We start from the raw sequence: 18,333 nt of genomic DNA, 5'->3' as shown, positions 1-18,333 counted from the left end.
TATTTTCCCCAGGTATTTACACCCTGTCCCCCGGTATTTAACCCTTGTACCCCCCCCCATGTAATTTTCCCCAGGTATTTAACCCTTGTACCTCTCCCCAGGTAATTTTCCCCTGGTATTTACACTCTGACCCCCTGGTATTTAACCCTTGTACCCCCCCAGGTAATTTACCCCAGATATTTACACCCTGTCCCCCAGTATTTAAGCTTTGTACCCCCCAGTTAATTTTCCCCAGTTCATTGCACCCTGATCTCCGGTATTTAACCCTTGTACCTCCCTCAGGTAATTTCCCCCAGGTGTTTACACCCTGTCCCCAGGTATTTAACCCTTGTACCGCCCTCAGGTAATTTTCCCCAGGTATTTACACCCTGTCCCCCGGTATTTAACCCTTGTACCCCCTCAGGTAATTTCCCCCAGGTGTTTACACCCTGTCCCCCGGTATTTAACCCTTATACCCCCTCCAGATAATTTTCCACAGGTATTTACACCCTGTGCCCCAGTATTTAACCCTTGTACCCCCCTCAGGTAATTTCCCCCCAGGTGTTTACACCCTGTCCCCCGGTATTTAACCCTTGTACCCCCCCCAGATAATTTTCCCCAGGTATTTACACCCTGTCCCCCAGTATTTAACCTTTGTACCCCCCCAGTTAATTTTCCCCCAGGTATTTACACCCTGTCCCCCGGTATTTAACTCTTGTACCCCCCTCAGGTAATTTCCCCCAGGTATTTACACCCTGTCCCCCGGCATTTAACCCTTGAACCCCCCCAGTTAATTTTCCCCAGTTCATTGCACCCTGATCTCCGGTATTTAACCCTTGTACCCCCCTCAGGTAATTTCCCTCCAGGTGTTTACACCCTGTCCCCTGGTATTTAACCCTTCTACCCCTTCAGGTAATTTCCCCCAGGTGTTTACACCCTGTCCCCCGGTATTTAACCCTTGTACCCCCCCCAGATAATTTTCCCCAGGTATTTACACCCTGTCCCCCAGTATTTAACCTGTGTACCCCCCAGTTAATTTTCCCCCAGGTATTTACACCCTGTCCCCCTGTATTTAACTCTTGTACCCCCCTCAGGTAATTTCCCCCAGATATTTACACCCTGTCCCCCGGCATTTAACCCTTGAACCCCCCAGGTATTTTCCCCCAGGTTATACACCCTGTCCCCCGGTATTTAACCCTTGTACCCCCCTCAGGTAATTTCCCCCAGATATTTACACCCTGTCCCCCGGTATTAAACCCTTGTACCCCCTCAGGTAATTTCACCCAGGTATTTACACACTGACCCCCGGTATTTAACCCTTGTATCCCCCAGGTAATTTCCCCCAGGTATTTACAGCCTGTTTCCCACCCCCCAGTATTTACCCTTTGTACCCCCCCAAGTAATTTCCCTCAGGTATTTACACCCTGTCCCCCAGTATTTAACCCTTATAACCCCTAGGTAATTTTCCCCAGGTATTTACACCCTGTCCCCCGGTATTTAACCCTTGTACCCCCCCCCATGTAATTTTCCCCAGGTATTTAACCCTTGTACCTCTCCCCAGGTAATTTTCCCCTGGCATTTACACTCTGACCCCTGGTATTTAACCCTTGTACCCCCCCCAGGTAATTTTCCCCAGATATTTACACCCTGTCCCCCAGTATTTAAGCTTTGTACCCCCCAGTTAATTTTCCCCAGTTCATTGCACCCTGATCTCCGGTATTTAACCCTTGTACCCCCCTCAGGTAATTTCCCCCAGGTGTTTACACCCTGTCCCCAGGTATTTAACCCTTGTACCGCCCTCAGGTAATTTTCCCCAGGTTATTTACACCCTGTCCCCCGGTATTTAACCCTTGTACCCCCCTCAGGTAATTTCCCCCAGGTGTTTACACCCTGTCCCCCGGTATTTAACCCTTGTACCCCCCTCAGGTAATTTCCCCCAGGTGTTTACACCCTGTCCCCCGGTATTTAACCCTTGTACCCCCTCCAGATAATTTTCCGCAGGTATATACACCCTGTGCCCCAGTATTTAACCCTTGTACCCCCCTCAGGTAATTTCCCCCAGGTGTTTACACCCTGTCCCCCGGTATTTAACCCTTGTACCCCCCCCCAGATAATTTTCCCCAGGTATTTACACCCTGTCCCCCAGTATTTAACCTTTGTACCCCCCCAGTTAACTTTCCCCCAGGTATTTACACCCTGTCCCCCTGTATTTAACTCTTGTACCCCCCTCAGGTAATTTCCCCAGATATTTACACCCTGTCCCCCGGCATTTAACCCTTGAACCCCCCCAGGTATTTTCCCTCAGGTGTTTACACCCTGTCCCCCGGTATTTAACCCTTGTACCCCCCTCAGGTAATTTCCCCCAGGTATTTACACGCTGTCCCCAGGTATTTAACCCTTGTACCCCCCTCAGGTAATTTCCCCCAGGTGTTTACACCCTGACCCCCAGTATTTAACCCTTGTACCCCCCAGGTAATTTCCCCCAGGTATTTACAGCCTGTTTCCCACCCCCCAGTATTTACCCTTTGTACCCCCCCAAGTAATTTCCCTCAGGTATTTACACCCTGTCCCCCAGTATTTAACCCTTATACCCCTAGGTAATTTTCCCCAGGTATTTACACCCTGTCCCCCGGTATTTAACCCTTGTACCCCCCCAGGTAATTTTCCCCAGGTATTTAACCCTTGTACCTCTCCCCAGGTAATTTTCCCCTGGTATTTACACTCTGTCGCCTGGTATTTAACCCTTGTACCACCCCAGGTAATTTTCCCCAGATATTTACACCCTGTCCCCCAGTATTTAAGCTTTGTACCCCCCCAGTTAATTTTCCCCAGTTCATTGCACCCTGATCTCCGGTATTTAACCCTTGTACCCACCTCAGGTAATTTCCCTCAGGTGTTTTCACCCTGTCCCCCGGTATTTAACCCTTGTACCCCCCTCAGGTAATTTCCCCCAGGTGTTTACACCATGTCCCCCGGTATTTAACCCTTGTACCCCCCTCAGCTTATTTCCCCCATGTGTTTACACCCTGTCCCCCAGTATTTAACCCTTGTACCCCTCTCAGGTAATTTTCCCCAGGTATTTACACCCTGTCCCCGGTATTTAACCCTTGTAGCACCCAGGTAATTTTCCCCAGGTATTTACACCCTGTCCCCAGTATTTAACCTTTGTACCCCCCCAGTTAATTTTATCCCCAGGTATTTACACCCTGTCCCCCGGTATTTAACTCTTGTACCCCCCTCAGGTAATTTCCCCCAGGTATTTACACCCTGTCCCCCGGCATTTAACCCTTGTACCCCCCCAGGTATTTTCCCCCAGGTTATACACCCTGTCCCCCGGTATTTAACCCTTCTACCCCCCTCATGTAATTTCCCCCAGGTATTTACACCCTGTCCCTCGGCATTTAACCCTTGTACCCCCCCAGGTAATTTCCCCAGGTATTTACACCCTGTCCCCCGGTATTTAACCCTTGTACCCCACTCAGGTAATTTCCCCCAGATATTTACACCCTGTCCCCCGGTATTAAACCCTTGTACCCCCCTCAGGTAATTTCACCCAGGTATTTACACCCTGACCCCCGGTTTTTAACCCTTGTATCCCCCAGGTAATTTCCCCCAGGTATTTACAGCCTGTTTCCCACCCCCCAGTATTTACCCTTTGTACCCCCCCAAGTAATTTCCCTCAGGTATTTACACCCTGTTCCCCAGTATTTAACCCTTATAACCCCTAGGTAATTTTCCCCAGGTATTTACACCCTGTCCCCCGGTATTTAACCCTTGTACCCACCCCAGGTAACTTTCCCCAGGTATTTACAGCCTGTCCCCCGGTATTTAACCCATGTACCCCCCTCAGGTAATTTCCCCAAGGTGTTTACACCCTGTCCCCCGGTATTTAACCCTTGTACCCCCCTCAGGTAATTTTCCCCAGGTATTTACACCCTGTCCCCGGTATTTAACCCTTGTAGCACCCAGGTAATTTTCCCAGGTATTTACACCCTGTCCCCCAGTATTTAACCTTTGTACCCCCCCAATTAATTTTCCCCCAGGTATTTACACCCTGTCCCCCGGTATTTAACTCTTGTACCCCCCTCAGGTAATTTCCCCCAGGTATTTACACCCTGTCCCCCAGCATTTAATCCTTGTACCCCCCGGGGGTATTTTCCCCCAGGTTATACACCCTGTCCCCCGGTATTTAACCCTTCTACCCCCCTCATGTAATTTCCCCCAGGTATTTACACCCTGTCCCTCGGCATTTACCCTTGTACCCCCCCAGGTAATTTCCCCCAGGTATTTACACCCTGTCCCCGGTATTTAACCCTTGAACCCCCCTCAGGTAATTTCCACCAGATATTTACACCCTGTCCCCCGGTATTAAACCCTTGTACCCCCTCAGGTAATTTCACCCAGGTATTTACACCCTGACCCCCGGTATTTAACCCTTGTACCCCCCAGGTAATTTCCCCCAGGTATTTACAGCCTGTTTCCCACCCCCCAGTATTTACCCTTTGTACCCCCCCAGGTAATTTCCCTCAGGTATTTACACCCTGTCCCCCAGTATTTAACCCTTATAACCCCTAGGTAATTTTCCCAGGTATTTACACCCTGTCCCCCGGTATTTAACCCTTGTACCCCCCCCAGGTAATTTTCCCCAGGTATTTAACCCTTGTACCTCTCCCAGGTAATTTTCCCCTGGTATTTATACTCTGTCGCCTGGTATTTAACCCTTGTACCCCCCCAGGTAATTTTCCCCAGATATTTACACCCTGTCCCCCAGTATTTAAGCTTGGTACCCCCCAGTTAATTTTCCCCAGTTCATTGCACCCTGATCTCCGGTATTTAACCCTTGTACCCACCTCAGGTAATTTCCCTCAGGCGTTTACACCCTGTCCCCCAGTATTTAACCCTTATAACCCCTAGGTAATTTTCCCAGGTATTTACACCCTGTCCCCCGGTATTTAACCATTGTTCCCCCCACAGGTAATTTCCCCAAGGTTTTCACACCCTGTCCCCAGTATTTAACCCTTGTACCCCCCTCAGGTAATTTCCCTCAGGTGTTTACACCCTGTCCCCCAGTATTTAACCCTTGTACCCCCCTCAGGTAATTTGCCCCAGGTGTTTACACCCTGTCCCCTGTTATTTAACCCTTGTACCCTCTCAGGTAATTTCCCCCAGGTATTTACACACTGTCCCCCCGTATTTATCCCTTGTACCCCCCTCAGGTAATTTTCCCCAGGTATTTACACCCTGTCCCCCGGTATTTAACCCTTGTACCCCCCTCAGGTAATTTCCCCCATGTGTTTACACCCTGTCCCCCGGTATTTAACCCTTGTACCCCCCTCAGGTAATTTTCCCCAGGTGTTTACACCCTGTCCCCCGGTATTTAAACCTTGTACCCCCCTCAGGTAATTTTCCACAGGTATTTACACCCTGTCCCCGGTATTTAACCCTTCTACCCCCCTCATGTAATTTCCCCCAGGTATTTACACCCTGTCCCTCGGCATTTAACCCTTTTTATCCCCCAGGTAATTTCCCCCAGGTATTTACACCCTGTCCCCCGGTAATTAACCCTTGTACTCCCCTCAGGTAATTTCCCCCAGATGTTTACACCCTGTCCCCCAGTATTTAACTGTTGTACCCCCCTCAGGTAATTTCCCCCAGGTGTTTACAACCTGTCCCTCGGTATTTAACCCTTGTACCCCCCTCAGGTAATTGTCCCAGGTGTTTACACCCTGTCGCCCAGTATTTAACCCTTGTACCCCCCTCAGGTAATTTTCCCCAGGTATTTACACCCTGTCCCCCAGTATTTAAGCATTTTACCCCCCTCAGGTAATTTCCCCCAGGTGTTTACACCATGTCCCCCGGTATTTAACCCTTGTACCCCCCTCAGGTAATTTCCCCCAGGTGTTTACACCCTGTCCCCCGGTATTTAACCATTGTACCCACCTCAGGTAATTTCCCCAGGTGTTTACACCCTGTCCCCAGGTATTTAACCCTTGTACACCCCTCAGGTAATTTCCCCCAGGTATTTACACCCTGTCCCCGGTATTTAACCCTTGTACCCCCCTCAGGTAATTTCCCTCCAGGTGTTTACACCCTGTCCCCCAGTATTTAACCCTTCTACCCCCCTCAGGTAATTTCCCCCAGGTGTTTACACCCTGTCCCCCGGTATTTAACCCTTGTACCCCCCTCAGGTAATTTCCCTCAGGTGTTTACACCCTGTCCCCTGGTATTTAACCCTTGTACCCCCCTCAGGTAATTTCCCCCAGGTGTTTACACCCTGTCCCCAGGTATTTAACCCTTGTACCCCCCTCAGGTAATTTTCCCCAGGTATTTACACCCTGTCCCCCAGTATTTAACCCTAGTACCCCCCTCAGGTAATTTCCCCCAGGTGTTTACACCCTGACCCCCAGTATTTAACCCTTGTACCCCCCAGGTAATTTCCCCCAGGTATTTACAGCCTGTTTCCCACCCCCCAGTATTTACCCTTTGTACCCCCCCAAGTAATTTCCCTCAGGTATTTACACCCTGTCCCCCAGTATTTAACCCTTATAACCCCTAGGTAATTTTCCCCAGGTATTTGCACCCTTGTACCTCTCCCCAGGTAATTTTCCCCTGGTATTTACACTCTGACCCCTGGTATTTAACCCTTGTACCCCCCCCAGGTAATTTTCCCCAGATATTTACACCCTGTCCCCCAGTATTTAAGCTTTGTACCCCCCCAGTTAATTTTCCCCAGTTCATTGCACCCTGATCTGCGGTATTTAACCCTTGTACCCCCCTCAGGTAATTTCCCCCAGGTGTTTACACCCTGTCCCCAGGTATTTAACCCTTGTACCGCTCTCAGGTAATTTTCCCCAGGTATTTACACCCTGTCCCCCAGTATTTAACCCTTGTACCCCCCTCAGGTAATTTCCCCCAGGTGTTTACACCCTGTCCCCCGGTATTTAACCCTTGTACCCCCCTCAGGTAATTTCCCCAGGTGTTTACACCCTGTCCCCCGGTATTTAACCCTTGTACCCCCCCCCAGATAATTTTCCGCAGGTATTTACACCCTGTCCCCCAGTATTTAACCCTTGTACCCCCCTCAGGTAATTTCCCCCAGGTGTTTACACCCTGTCCCCCGGTATTTAACCCTTGTACCCCCCCCAGATAATTTTCCCAGGTTATGTACACCCTGTCCCCCGGTGTTTAACCCTTGTAACCCCCTCAGGTAATTTCCCCCAGGTGTTTACACCCTGTCCCTCGGTATTTAACCCTTGTACCCCCCCCAGATAATTTCCCCCAGGTATTTACACCCTGTCCCCCGGTATTTAACCCTTGTACCCCCCCCCAGATAATTTTCCCCAGGTATTTACACCCTGTCCCCCTGTATTTAAGCCTTGTACCCCCCCTGAGGTAATTTCCCCAGGTGTTTACACCCTGTCCCCCGGTATTTAACCCTTGTACCCCCCTCAGGTAATTTCCCCCAGGTGTTTACACCCTGTCCCCCGGTATTTAACCCTTGTACCCCCCCCCAGATAATTTTCCCCAGGTATTTACACCCTGTCCCCCGGTGTTTAACCCTTGTAACCCCCTCAGGTAATTTCCCCCAGGTGTTTACACCTTGTCCCTCGGTATTTAACCCTTGTACCCCCCCAGATAATTTCCCCCAGGTATTTACACCCTGTCCCCCGGTATTTAACCCTTGTACCCCCCCAGATAATTTTCCCCAGGTATTTACACCCTGTCCCCCAGCATTTAAGCCTTGTACCCCCCTCAGGTAATTTCCCTCAGGTGTTTACACCCTGTCCCCCGGTATTTAACCCCTGTACCCGCCTCTGGTAATTTCCCCCAGGTATTTACACCCTGTCCCCCGGTATTTAACCCTTGTACCCCCCCCCCAGATAATTTTCCCTAGGTATTTACACCCTGTCCCCCAGTATTTAACCCTTGTACCCCCCCAGATAATTTTCCCCAGGTATTTACACCCAGTCCCCCGGTATTTAACCCTTGTACCCCCCTCAGGTAATTTCCCCCAGGTGTTTACACCCTGTCCCCCGGTATTTAACCCTTGTACCCCCTCCCCAGGTATTATCCCTGGGTACTTGCACCCTGCCCCCTAGTATTTACCCCCAACCGCCCAGTATTTACCCCTATCCCTCTCTGATATTTACCCTGCCCCGTCCCCAAGAGTAATTACCCCCCTGACATTTACCCCTCCGCCCGTCCCCCTTCCCCCCGGGTAATTACCGAGGTTTCTCACCCTCCCGGTTGTCACATCCTCTTCGTGTGACGGCACTCCGGAAATTGAACTGCGATTGCGCGCCGTGGTGTTTCATGGGAGATGTAGTGTAGATCAGGACAGAGGCAGTGTGGCGCAGTGTTTGATGGGAGATGTCGTTTGATTTAGCGAAGAATCCGTTATGCGGCTGCGCGGCGCAATGTTTTGCGTCCAACATGGGGCAGGCGATACTGACATGCGCACTGCGGTCGAGCCCTGGGGGTGAGGGCCCGGGAGGGGGCGGGATGGTTTTCAATGACGTGCCCTTGCACCAATCGGATTCGGTTTCCGACGGGATCGCGGGAAGTTAAACTTCCCGCCACGGTGTGGCGCCGAACGGGAGCGCGCGGTGGAGGGGATGTGGCGGTGGAGGTGGGTCCGGGATTGGGGGGGGGGGGAATCGGGGGGGGGGAATCGGGGGGGGGGGAATCGGGGGGGAGGGGGAATCGGGGGGGAGGGGGATCGGGGTGGGAGGGGGAGGGGAGGGGGATCGGGGTGGGAGGGGGAGGGGAGGGGGATCGGGGTGGGAGGGGGAGGGGAGGGGGATCGGGGTGGGAGGGGGAGGGGAGGGGGATCGGGGTGGGAGGGGGAGGGGAGGGGGATCGGGGGGCGGATCGGCGGGGAGGGGGGGCGGATCGGGGGGGAGGGGGGGCGGATCGGGGGGGAGGGGGGGCGGATCGGGGGGGGAGGGGGGGCGGATCGGGGGGGGAGGGGGGGCGGATCGGGGGGGGAGGGGGGGCGGATCGGGGGGGGAGGGGGGCGGATCGGGGGGGAGGGGGGGCGGATCGGGGGGGGGAGGGGGGCGGATCGGGGGGGGAGGGGGGGCGGATCGGGGGGGGAGGGGGGGCGGATCGGGGGGGGGATTGGAAGGGGCGGGGGGAGTATCGGGGTTGGGGGTCTGGGGTAATGGGAGGGTGGAGGTGGGGGGGATGAGGGGAGAGTGGAGGTGCTGTGGAATTGACGATGGGGGGAGGGTGTAGGTGTGGTGGAGGGGACAAAGGGGGGATGGGGAGGGTGTCGGTGTGGTGGAGGGGTCAGAGGGGGGATTGTGGTGGAGGGGACAAAGGGGGGATGGGGAGGGTGTAGGTGTGGTGGAGGGGACAAAGGGGGGATGTGGAGGGTGTAAGTGTGGTGGAGGGGACAAAGGGGGGATGGGGAGGATGTAGGTGTGGTGGAGGGGACAAAGGGGGGATGGGGGAGGGTGTAGGTGTGGTGGAGGGGACAAAGGGGGGATGGGGAGGGGTGTAGGTGTGGTGGAGGGGGACAAAGGGGGGATGGGGAGGGTGTAGGTGTGGTGGAGGGGACAAAGGGGGGGATGGGGAGGGTGTAGGTGTGGTGGAGGGGACAAAGGGGGGATGGGGAGGGTGTAGGTGTGGTGGAGGGGGACAAAGGGGGGATGGGGAGGGTGTAAGTGTGGTGGAGGGGACAAAGGGGGGATGGGGAGGGTGTCGGTGTGGTGGAGGGGTCAGAGGGGGGATGGGGAGGGTGTAGGTGTGGTGGAGGGGGACAAAGGAGGGATGGGGAGGGTGTAGGTGTGGTGGAGGGGACAAAGGGGGGATGGGGAGGGTGTAAGTGTGGTGGATGGGACAAAGGGGGGATGGGGAGGGTGTCGGTGTGGTGGAGGGGGTCAGAGGGGGGATGGTGAGGGTGTAGGTGTGGTGGAGGGGACAAAGGAGGGATGGGGAGGGTGTAGGTGTGGTGGAGGGGACAAAGGGTGGATGGGGAGGGTGTAGGTGTGGTGGAGGGGTTAGGGGTGAGGGTGGGAGAGATGATGGATATATGGGGTGGGAGAGGGGAGGGGGGATGTGTGAAGAGGGGGAAATGATGGATCCGCGGGGAGGAATGGTTCACGTCCCTGACAGGTTGAAGAAAGTTGCCAGCTGATCAATCACATCCTGTTTACTTCAGACTCCCTGTCCCAGCAACACCAATTCTTTTATGAGTCGCGAATTTGCTAATCGTTTAATTTATTCACATCTAAGTCAGGAATGTACAAGACATCAGGGGTCCCAATGTTTGATCCGTGAGTTATGTGCAACCAACACCCTGACCATCCACACACCTGAGTGTTTCCACCATGTTTCTGGTTCTCTGTTAGTTCAAACACCCACAGAATCAAGGAACAGTTGGACCCCTCAAGAGCTGTTTTAACCGTTGTATGAGCAATTCAGCTTTTACTGTTCATTTAAATTTGGAGATCCAGGTCAGGCCAGCATTACTCCATCAATAAGTGGGCTGTCACCTTGACCTGGTGCACATTCTCACACTGGCCTCTGATGCAGGATGAAGGATGTGCTGCTCGGAAGGGAAACCTGGTTTTCCACACTGGCCACATTACTGGGTGTATCTAAGGCAGAGATTTACAGGTTCTTGATTAGCCAGGGCATCAGAGGTTATGGGGAGAATGGATCTTGATTAAATGGCAAGGCAGACTCAAGGGGCTGAATGGCATATTTCTACCCCTATGTCTAATGGTCCTGCCTTGTGTGGAAGAGCTTGGTGTTATGACAGTGACCTGTAGTTGATGCAGTGGATGCCACTCCCTGCAACCCCAACACCAGTGGTGAGGGGAATAAATGTTTAGCCAGTGGTTCTCAACTTTTTTCTTTCCACTCACATCCCACTTTAAGTAATCCCTATGCCATCGGTGCTCTGTGATGAGTAAGGGATTGCTTAAGGTGGGATGTGGATGGAAAGAAAAAGTTTGGAAACCACTGTTTTAATCGTCCCCAATTGACTCGTTATGTGCACGGTTTCAGAACAAAGGAAATGGGCCAATGAGAATTTTTCTCAAGCAAAATATTTCAGTAACAGTTGGGTCTAGAGCAGTGATTCTCAACCTTCCCTTCCAACTCACACCCCACCTTAAGAAAAAGATTAACAACCACTGGCTTAGACCACAATACATCAGAGCGAAATTAGGCCTTTTGGCCCATCCAGTCTGTGAAATATAAAGAGTTCACAACTACTACTCTGGAGACAAAGTATTGGAGAACAAGTTCAGCTTTATTTGGAGTGCAGAGTTGGATGTCCCTGGTCTGGAGACACTCCGGGGGTTCAGAATCATCACTCCTTTGTACAGTCCCGCACTCAACATCGCCCCACCTTCATTTACCTTCTTCCAATCAGAATCCCAATACATTAAAACATTCTACTCCCTTCCATCAATCCAGGTATCACTCAGTTCCTCCCTTTTCATACATCGCCTGTTATGTTAATTAGTTCATTCCCTCTTCGGGTGTCTAAGTTAATATTCAGGTCTTTATTAAGCAAGTGCAGTACTAGCTATAAACTACCTTCGGTCACTGTACCAGCCTGAACCAGATCCTTGCATCCTTGGGACTCAAGATAAGAAGGGGCCCACTAGCTAGTTCTGTCTACTCTCAAGATTTAATCTACATATTTTGCATTCCATCACTTTTCACAGAATGGTGTGAATGTGATCACTTTCAGCCATTTTTCACAATTCCTCCTTTTTTCTCTTTACCATGTATTTCTGATTAAACTGCATTATTGTTCACCTTTTGTTTCCTCAAATTGTTGTAACCTGAGTTGAATTTGTCATTCATCTGCCATGGGGTTTTTTAATACCATCTGCTTCGCTCCAGTAGCTGAGCAAATTAATCTAGTGATAATACATCGTAGGATGGCTAATCCAATAAATAAGCCCACTAGAATCATTAAACCATATATAGCAAGGGGCATTAACCATGGCCCCCAACCTCCGAAATTCCAATCTCTCCATGTCCAATCACCCCATACACCTTTTTTATATTTGTCTCTAGCCTCCCGGATCTTCTCTCTATACTTTTTAATATGGACCGCCAAATCCGAGATATTAGCTGATTCATCTGGGATGTATGTGCAACATTTAGAGCCAATTAAAGCTCAAGTCCCCCCTCTCTGCTAAAATAAAATCAAGGGCCATGCGTTTTTGGAGGACTGTAAGTCGCATGGTGGCCATTTCTGTAATTATTGCCCAGACTTGGGATTGGACTTCCCCAAGCGCCAGGTCCGTATCATTTACTAATTCATATAGGGTGGCTGCAAATTCTTGAATCTCAACCCCAACTCGTGCGGCTCCATATGTCAGAAAAAACATCCACATGAGATGATCGCCTTCAGTCACCCTTTTGCTTTGCTCATGGGACGAGACTAGTACAGGTAGCTGGTTAAGAACACAGACATGAGGAATTAAATAGGCCAGGTAACAAACATCCACTCCAACCTTTAGGCGTACGGGTCAATTTAAAACCCTTTTGTCCGATTCCAACATTCTTTTTCCCCCGGGTAACCATGAATAAATTTTACGTCCTCACACCAATATGTGCCATTTACAGGCTGCGGGATTCACAGTCGTGTGACGGTCCAATTCTGCATGCAATTGGAAACTCCTACTTGGTTCCTCAAAAGGGAGCAACTCTCCAGACTGAGTAGTTGGTGACTTTGTTGGTTCTGGTCGTATCGACCACCCTTTGTATTTATCTTCAGTGGTTGGATCACTGTTGCTGGGCAAGGTATATAATTCGTGTAGGGAGAGAGGGACTGCGACTAAGGAGACTCCTGACTTGCCATGGTGTGGTATTTTCACACATACCCAACAATCTGTTTGATTTTGGTTCTTAGCATAATTAGTACATGGAGAGATAAAAGAATTTTTAGGTTTAACACGCAAAGCTATGATATGTATAAGTACAAATTGAAATAGTAAACGTAAAAAGTTTCATTATTGTAGTTTTTTTTCTGTCCCTTTATTCTTGAAGCATCTGTCCACCCCTTTTCCTTCGTTCGGACCGCTGTTTCTGTGGTTAACAGTACTAGATATGGTCCATTCCACTGGGGCTGAAGCTGTTCTTTCCACGATTTGATCAGAACCTAGTCACCAGCCTTCAGAGTGGATAGGGAAATCCAGAGGAGGGCTCTGCGCTAGCAGACCCTTAGCTTTTAAATCTGCAAGAGAATGAGAGACTGCCAGCAAATAGTTCCTTAAAACACATTATTACTTTCGACTGTAGGTATTCCTTCTACCTGCCCCAAATATGGGAGTCCAAATAACATCTCATAAGGGGATATTCTAATGTCTTGTCGTGGGGCTGTCCGAATTCTGAGAAGAGCTATCGGTAAGCACTTGGTCCAGGGTAATTTAGTCTCTTCTTTTGGTTTTGTAATTTGCCTTTTTAAAGTGGCATTCATTCACTCCACTCTTCCCGAACTCTGTGGATGCCATGGTGTATGCAGCTTCCATTTTATCCCTAGGCTTCACAGACCAGGCTGTGAATTTTAGAAGTGAAGTGCGTTCCCCGATCTGAATCGATGGACTCGGCTATTCCATATCGGGGTACAATTTGTTCCAGAATTATTTTTGCCACTGCTTGTGCAGTGGCATTGACGGTGGGAACACTTCAACCCATCTCATGAAGTGGTCCACTATTACTAGTAGAAATTTCCATCGCTGGACCTTAGGGAGTTCGGTGAAATCCACTTGTATCCGCTGAAATGGCCGGATTGCTAAAGGTTGTCCTCCTCCAGGCATAGCTCTCATAATTTTTTTATTAACCTTTAAACAGATCACACAGCGGTTCACTGTCTGTCTTGCTAGGGTATAGACTCCTCTGCAGGTGTAAGTTCGTAAGAATGCATCATACAGTGTTGGCGCTCCCCAATGGGAGCATGAGTGCAATTCCCCTAGTAGCTACCGGGTGATTTCTTTTTTTAACAATTGTCTTCCATCGGGAAGGCACCATTTTCCATCTTCCGTCTTCTTTGCTCCCATCTTTTCCATTTGTTTTTCTTCAGGGAGGGAAAAGATAGGACCTTCTTCAGCCCTTCTCTGAGAGGTATGAGAGTCATCATGTGCACTGTTCCTGATTATGTCGCTTGTCGGGCCTGGTGAGTTCCCCTTCTGATGTCCTGGTACATGTATTATGGGAATTCTTTCTGGTTCGATTAATGCTTCTAAAGTCTTTACAATTAGTTGCTCATGAGCTAGTTCTTTTCCTCTTGCTGTTATCATCCCCTGTTCTTTCCAAATTTTTCCAAATGCATGTACCACTCCAAACGCATATTTCGATTCTGTATATATGGTACCTTCTTGCCCTTTCAACAGTTCCAGGGCTCTCATTAGGGCATACAACTCGCAGGACTGAGCAGACCAGCTGCCGGGCAGACGCCCAATTTCCACTTCGGTTCCGGTAACTCCATCATATCCACTGTATCTCTTCCCATCTATACAGCTTGACGATCCATCTATGAACCATCATTGCCCTTCCGAGAGGGGCTCCTCTTCTAAGTCATCTCGACTTTTCGTTTGCAGCTACAGTCGTGCCCTGAGTCCCCTGGTTCTTTATCTTCTCCTGACGAGTACAGGAACTGAAGGGTTCAGACTTTTATCTGTACAAATCGTTAAGTCATTTTTTTCCATTAAGATTGCCTCATACTTGAAAATTCTCGAGTCTGTCAACCATCTGTGAGACTTCTGAGTTAAAATGGTTCTGACAGTGTGGGGAGTGAATACAAATTTTCGGCTTTTTTCCACTAATGCTGCGTGGCTGCTACTGCTTGAATGCATTCCGGCCACCCTCGTGACGCTGGGTCCAACATTTTTGAGAGGAAAGCCACAGGTTGCCTCTGGCCTCCTCTTTTCTGAGCCTAGCACTCCCAAAGCTATCCCTTTTTCCACATTTACAGAAAGGCTGATTAATATCAGGCAAAGCCAGGTCCGGAGCATTAATCAAGTCTTTCTTTTTTTAAATTTTTTTTATATTTCACACTATGAACCATTTTATCCAAAATACACACAAACATTTCCCTCTTGAATATACACAGTGGCATTTTCTCCCCTTTTCCCCCTCCCTTCACTCCCTCCTTCACCCCCCCCTCCCCACCCACTCAACGTTCAACCTATATGATACATTAAACCCATTAAACAATCATCACACAATGAAAATAAACAAGAAATTTGTGTCATCTACTTTTACACACTGGGTCAGGTCATTTCGTCTTCTTCTCCTATCATTTTAGGGGGTGGAGGTCCGCGGTAGGCCCTCTCTGTTGTGTTCCATGTACGGTTCCCAAATTTGTTCAAATAATGTGACTTTATTTTTAAATTATATGTTATTTTTTCTAATGGAATACATTTATTCATTTCCATGTACCATTGCTGTATTCTCAGGCTCTCTTCTGATTTCCAGGTTGACATTATACATTTTTTTGCTACAGCTAGGGCTATCGTAATAAATCTTTTTTGTGCTTCATCCAAATTGAGGCCTAATTCTTTACTTCTTATATTACTTAGAAGAAAGATCTCTGGATTTTTTGGGATGTGGCTTTTTGTGATTTTATTTAATACCTGATTTAGATCTTCCCAAAACTTTTCCACTTTCTCACATGCCCAAATTGCATGTCCTGTTGTTCCCGTTTCCTTCTTACAGCGAAAACATCTGTCTGATACTGTTGGGTCCCATTTATTTAACTTTTCGGGCGTGGTGTAGAGCCTGTGTAACCAATTATATTGTATCATGGGTAACCTTTTGTTTATTGTATTTCTCATGGTTCTGGAGCATAGCTTTTCCCATGTTTCATTCTTTATGTTTAGATCTTGTTCCCACTTTTGTTTGGGTTTACAGCTTATTTCCTCGTTCTCCTTCGCTTGCAGCTTGATGTACATGTTTGTTATAAATCTTTTAATTATCATTGTGTCTGTAATCACATATTCAAAGCTGCTTTCTTCAAGCGATTAAATTCCTGCTGTTCCTCTAGGTTCCACTCCACATTTTCTTTTTCGCTTCCTAGCTTTTCATATAAGAATCGGACTTTCTGTGCGTATTTATCTATCCACAGTCGGCAATACCCAATTAATCCGAGGAACTTCCTTATCTCCTTCTGATTTTTAGGTATAGGCAGACCGGTGATACCAGCAATTCGTTCAGATCTGATTCTCTTTTTCCCTTGGCTAATCAAGTGTCCCAAATACCTTACTTTCTCTTCGATGAATTGCAGTTTGTTCTTAGAAACTCTTAACCCTTTCTCTCCCAAGAAGTTTAGCAACTCATTGGTGGATTCATGAACTTCATTTTCCTTTGTTCCTGAAATCAACAGGTCGTCTACATACTGTATTAACTGTGTTCTTGGAGTGCTTAGGGGCTCTTCTAATACTTGCTCTAAAACTTGTCCAAATAGATTGGGAGATTCTGTAAACCCTTGAGGGAGGACTGTCCATCGATACTGCCATTTTCTTCCTGAGTGAGGGTCCTCCCACTAGAATGCAAACAAGTCCCGACTATTCTTATCCAAGGGGCAACTACAAAAAGCATCTTTCAAATTTACAACACTGAACCACTCGTGTTCCGGGGGTATTCGATTCAATATGTTATAGGGGTTTGGGAGTACGGGATGTTGTGTTTGAACAATCTTATTTAATCCTGGACCAAATGGAAAGTCCCATCCGTTTTCTGTTCAGGGAGGACAGGGGTGTTATAAGGGGACATGCAACTTTCTAGCATTCCATCTCGCAGCAAATTTTCAATAACCGGCTGAAGGCCTCTTCGTCCTTCTACCGAAATAGGATACTGTTTCACCCGTACTGGCTGGAACCCCTCCTTTAGGGTTATTTTGAGTGGGGTTAATTGTAGTCCTCCCCTGTTTCCCTCTCCGGCCCAGACACAGTCCCCAATGTCCTGGATATCCTCTTCCCTCAACGGGTACAATTTCACCATTATACGTCCTTCCACTGGAGCGGTACCGACTCCTAGTCTAATTTGCAGATCTCGTCCCATCAGATTCACCCCAGCTTGAGAAACCAGAATCAGGTCTTCAATTGCCTCCCTGTCTTGATACTTCACACAGACCCCCTTGAACAGAGGGGTCTTCATGACTCTCCCCCCTACTCCCGATACATTTAATTGTGGACTAGTGAATCTAACTCCCTCCGGTATAACGTTTGATGATGATCTAGTGGCCTCTGTGTCCACCAGAAAAATGGCATCTTCTTTGTTGGGTCCCGGGAGGAAGAAACCCCTGATCCATTTAATCCTCCCCAAAAGTCATCCGAGGGATATCATCCCTTTCCCTCTTTAATTCGGGACATTCCTGTTTGAAATGTCCCACTTTCCCACAATAGTAACCCCCTGCCTGCTGGGGTTCCCCAATAACAACCAGAACATTTCCATCACTCAATTTCTCTATCAGAGGCATCCCTCTGGTGGAGTCTAATCTCCTGGATGGAAGGTATAAGGCTCGTTGAGGAGACTCATGTTGAACTAAATCTTTGGGCTCCCAATCTTGATAACCCTTTAGATACTTTAGCTACTTTATTTGCTGCCTCATTAAGTTAAAAAATCACATCTTTATCATGGGTACGTGCTCAACTTTAAATTGCAAACAAATTGGTATCTTGTGTGGCCCCTTAAGAGTATTCCTGGCTGTCTTCATTCTCTGCTCTGTCATATTCTGTAGAGACTGGCTGCGCTATGTCTTCTTATGGGCTTCCTGCCAATTTGCCTGGCTGGTATCTTATGTTTTTCTGCTGAGTTCTCTCTGTCCTCACTGAGAACAGCTTAATTTTTAAACTGTGCAAATCCAGACAAACGTGTTTTAACAAAAGCTTCTAGAATTTTCCACAGACTTTAAATCTTAACTTCTTTGTTACAGTGGCCGGATGATTTATCATGGCTCTGGGTACAAACACTAATGGGATCCGAAAATACTTTGGGTATTACTGGCACAGAGGGGACCACTGCTAGGGGTCTAGATACAGGCAGAAGTTATGCTAGTGGTGGTCCTTAGGGGATCCCCGAACACTCGTTTCTCCCTCCTCCATCAGCCTTAGGACTTCCATTTGACTACGTAGTCTTTGTTTATCCTCCTGTGCAGGAGGCTTCTCCTGCCTACCCTTTGCTCTTTTCCTTTCCTGATTTTTCCTGCCTTGCTCCTTTCTATGTACACATTCTTTCTGGAGGACATCCATAGGTTTACTGTCCCCCCTTCTGCCAGTTTTACAGCGTTAGTTTGGCAACCTGCAAGCCTATCTCTTTTCTTTCTTGTGCTAACAGGTGCCACTTTCCAATGAGCTCTTTAATGAATTCATCATCCCAAGTACC

At 48.8% G+C, this 18,333-nt stretch overlaps 2 protein-coding genes across 8 annotated transcripts in view; one reads left to right on the top strand and one right to left on the bottom strand.

The window, feature by feature from the left end:
- Positions 1–8,599, bottom strand: part of lmbrd2b (LMBR1 domain containing 2b) — a 147,762-nt gene extending 139,163 nt beyond the window's left edge. For 3 of the 7 annotated variants that reach the window (XR_011339993.1, XM_069884554.1, XM_069884539.1), the window contains exon 1: positions 8,206–8,589. The gene's annotated coding sequence lies outside the window, so the exon portion shown is untranslated. Of the gene's footprint in view, positions 1–8,205 lie in introns of all 7 variants that reach the window. The other 4 variants (XM_069884573.1, XM_069884511.1, XM_069884519.1 and 1 more) reach the window with 4 other exon arrangements.
- skp2 (S-phase kinase-associated protein 2, E3 ubiquitin protein ligase) overlaps positions 8,282–18,333 on the top strand; it is a 36,737-nt gene continuing 26,685 nt past the window's right edge. Inside the window, exons 1-2 of the mRNA XM_069915602.1 lie at positions 8,282–8,458; positions 14,033–14,125. Coding sequence (XP_069771703.1) covers positions 8,379–8,458; positions 14,033–14,125 — 173 coding nt within the window. The 5' untranslated portion in view covers positions 8,282–8,378. The remainder of the gene's footprint in view (positions 8,459–14,032; positions 14,126–18,333) is intronic.

Source organism: Narcine bancroftii, chromosome 1, assembly GCF_036971445.1.
Source record: "Narcine bancroftii isolate sNarBan1 chromosome 1, sNarBan1.hap1, whole genome shotgun sequence".
Taxonomy (NCBI): Eukaryota; Metazoa; Chordata; class Chondrichthyes; order Torpediniformes; family Narcinidae; genus Narcine; species Narcine bancroftii.
This window is presented reverse-complemented; position numbering and strand designations above follow the sequence as displayed.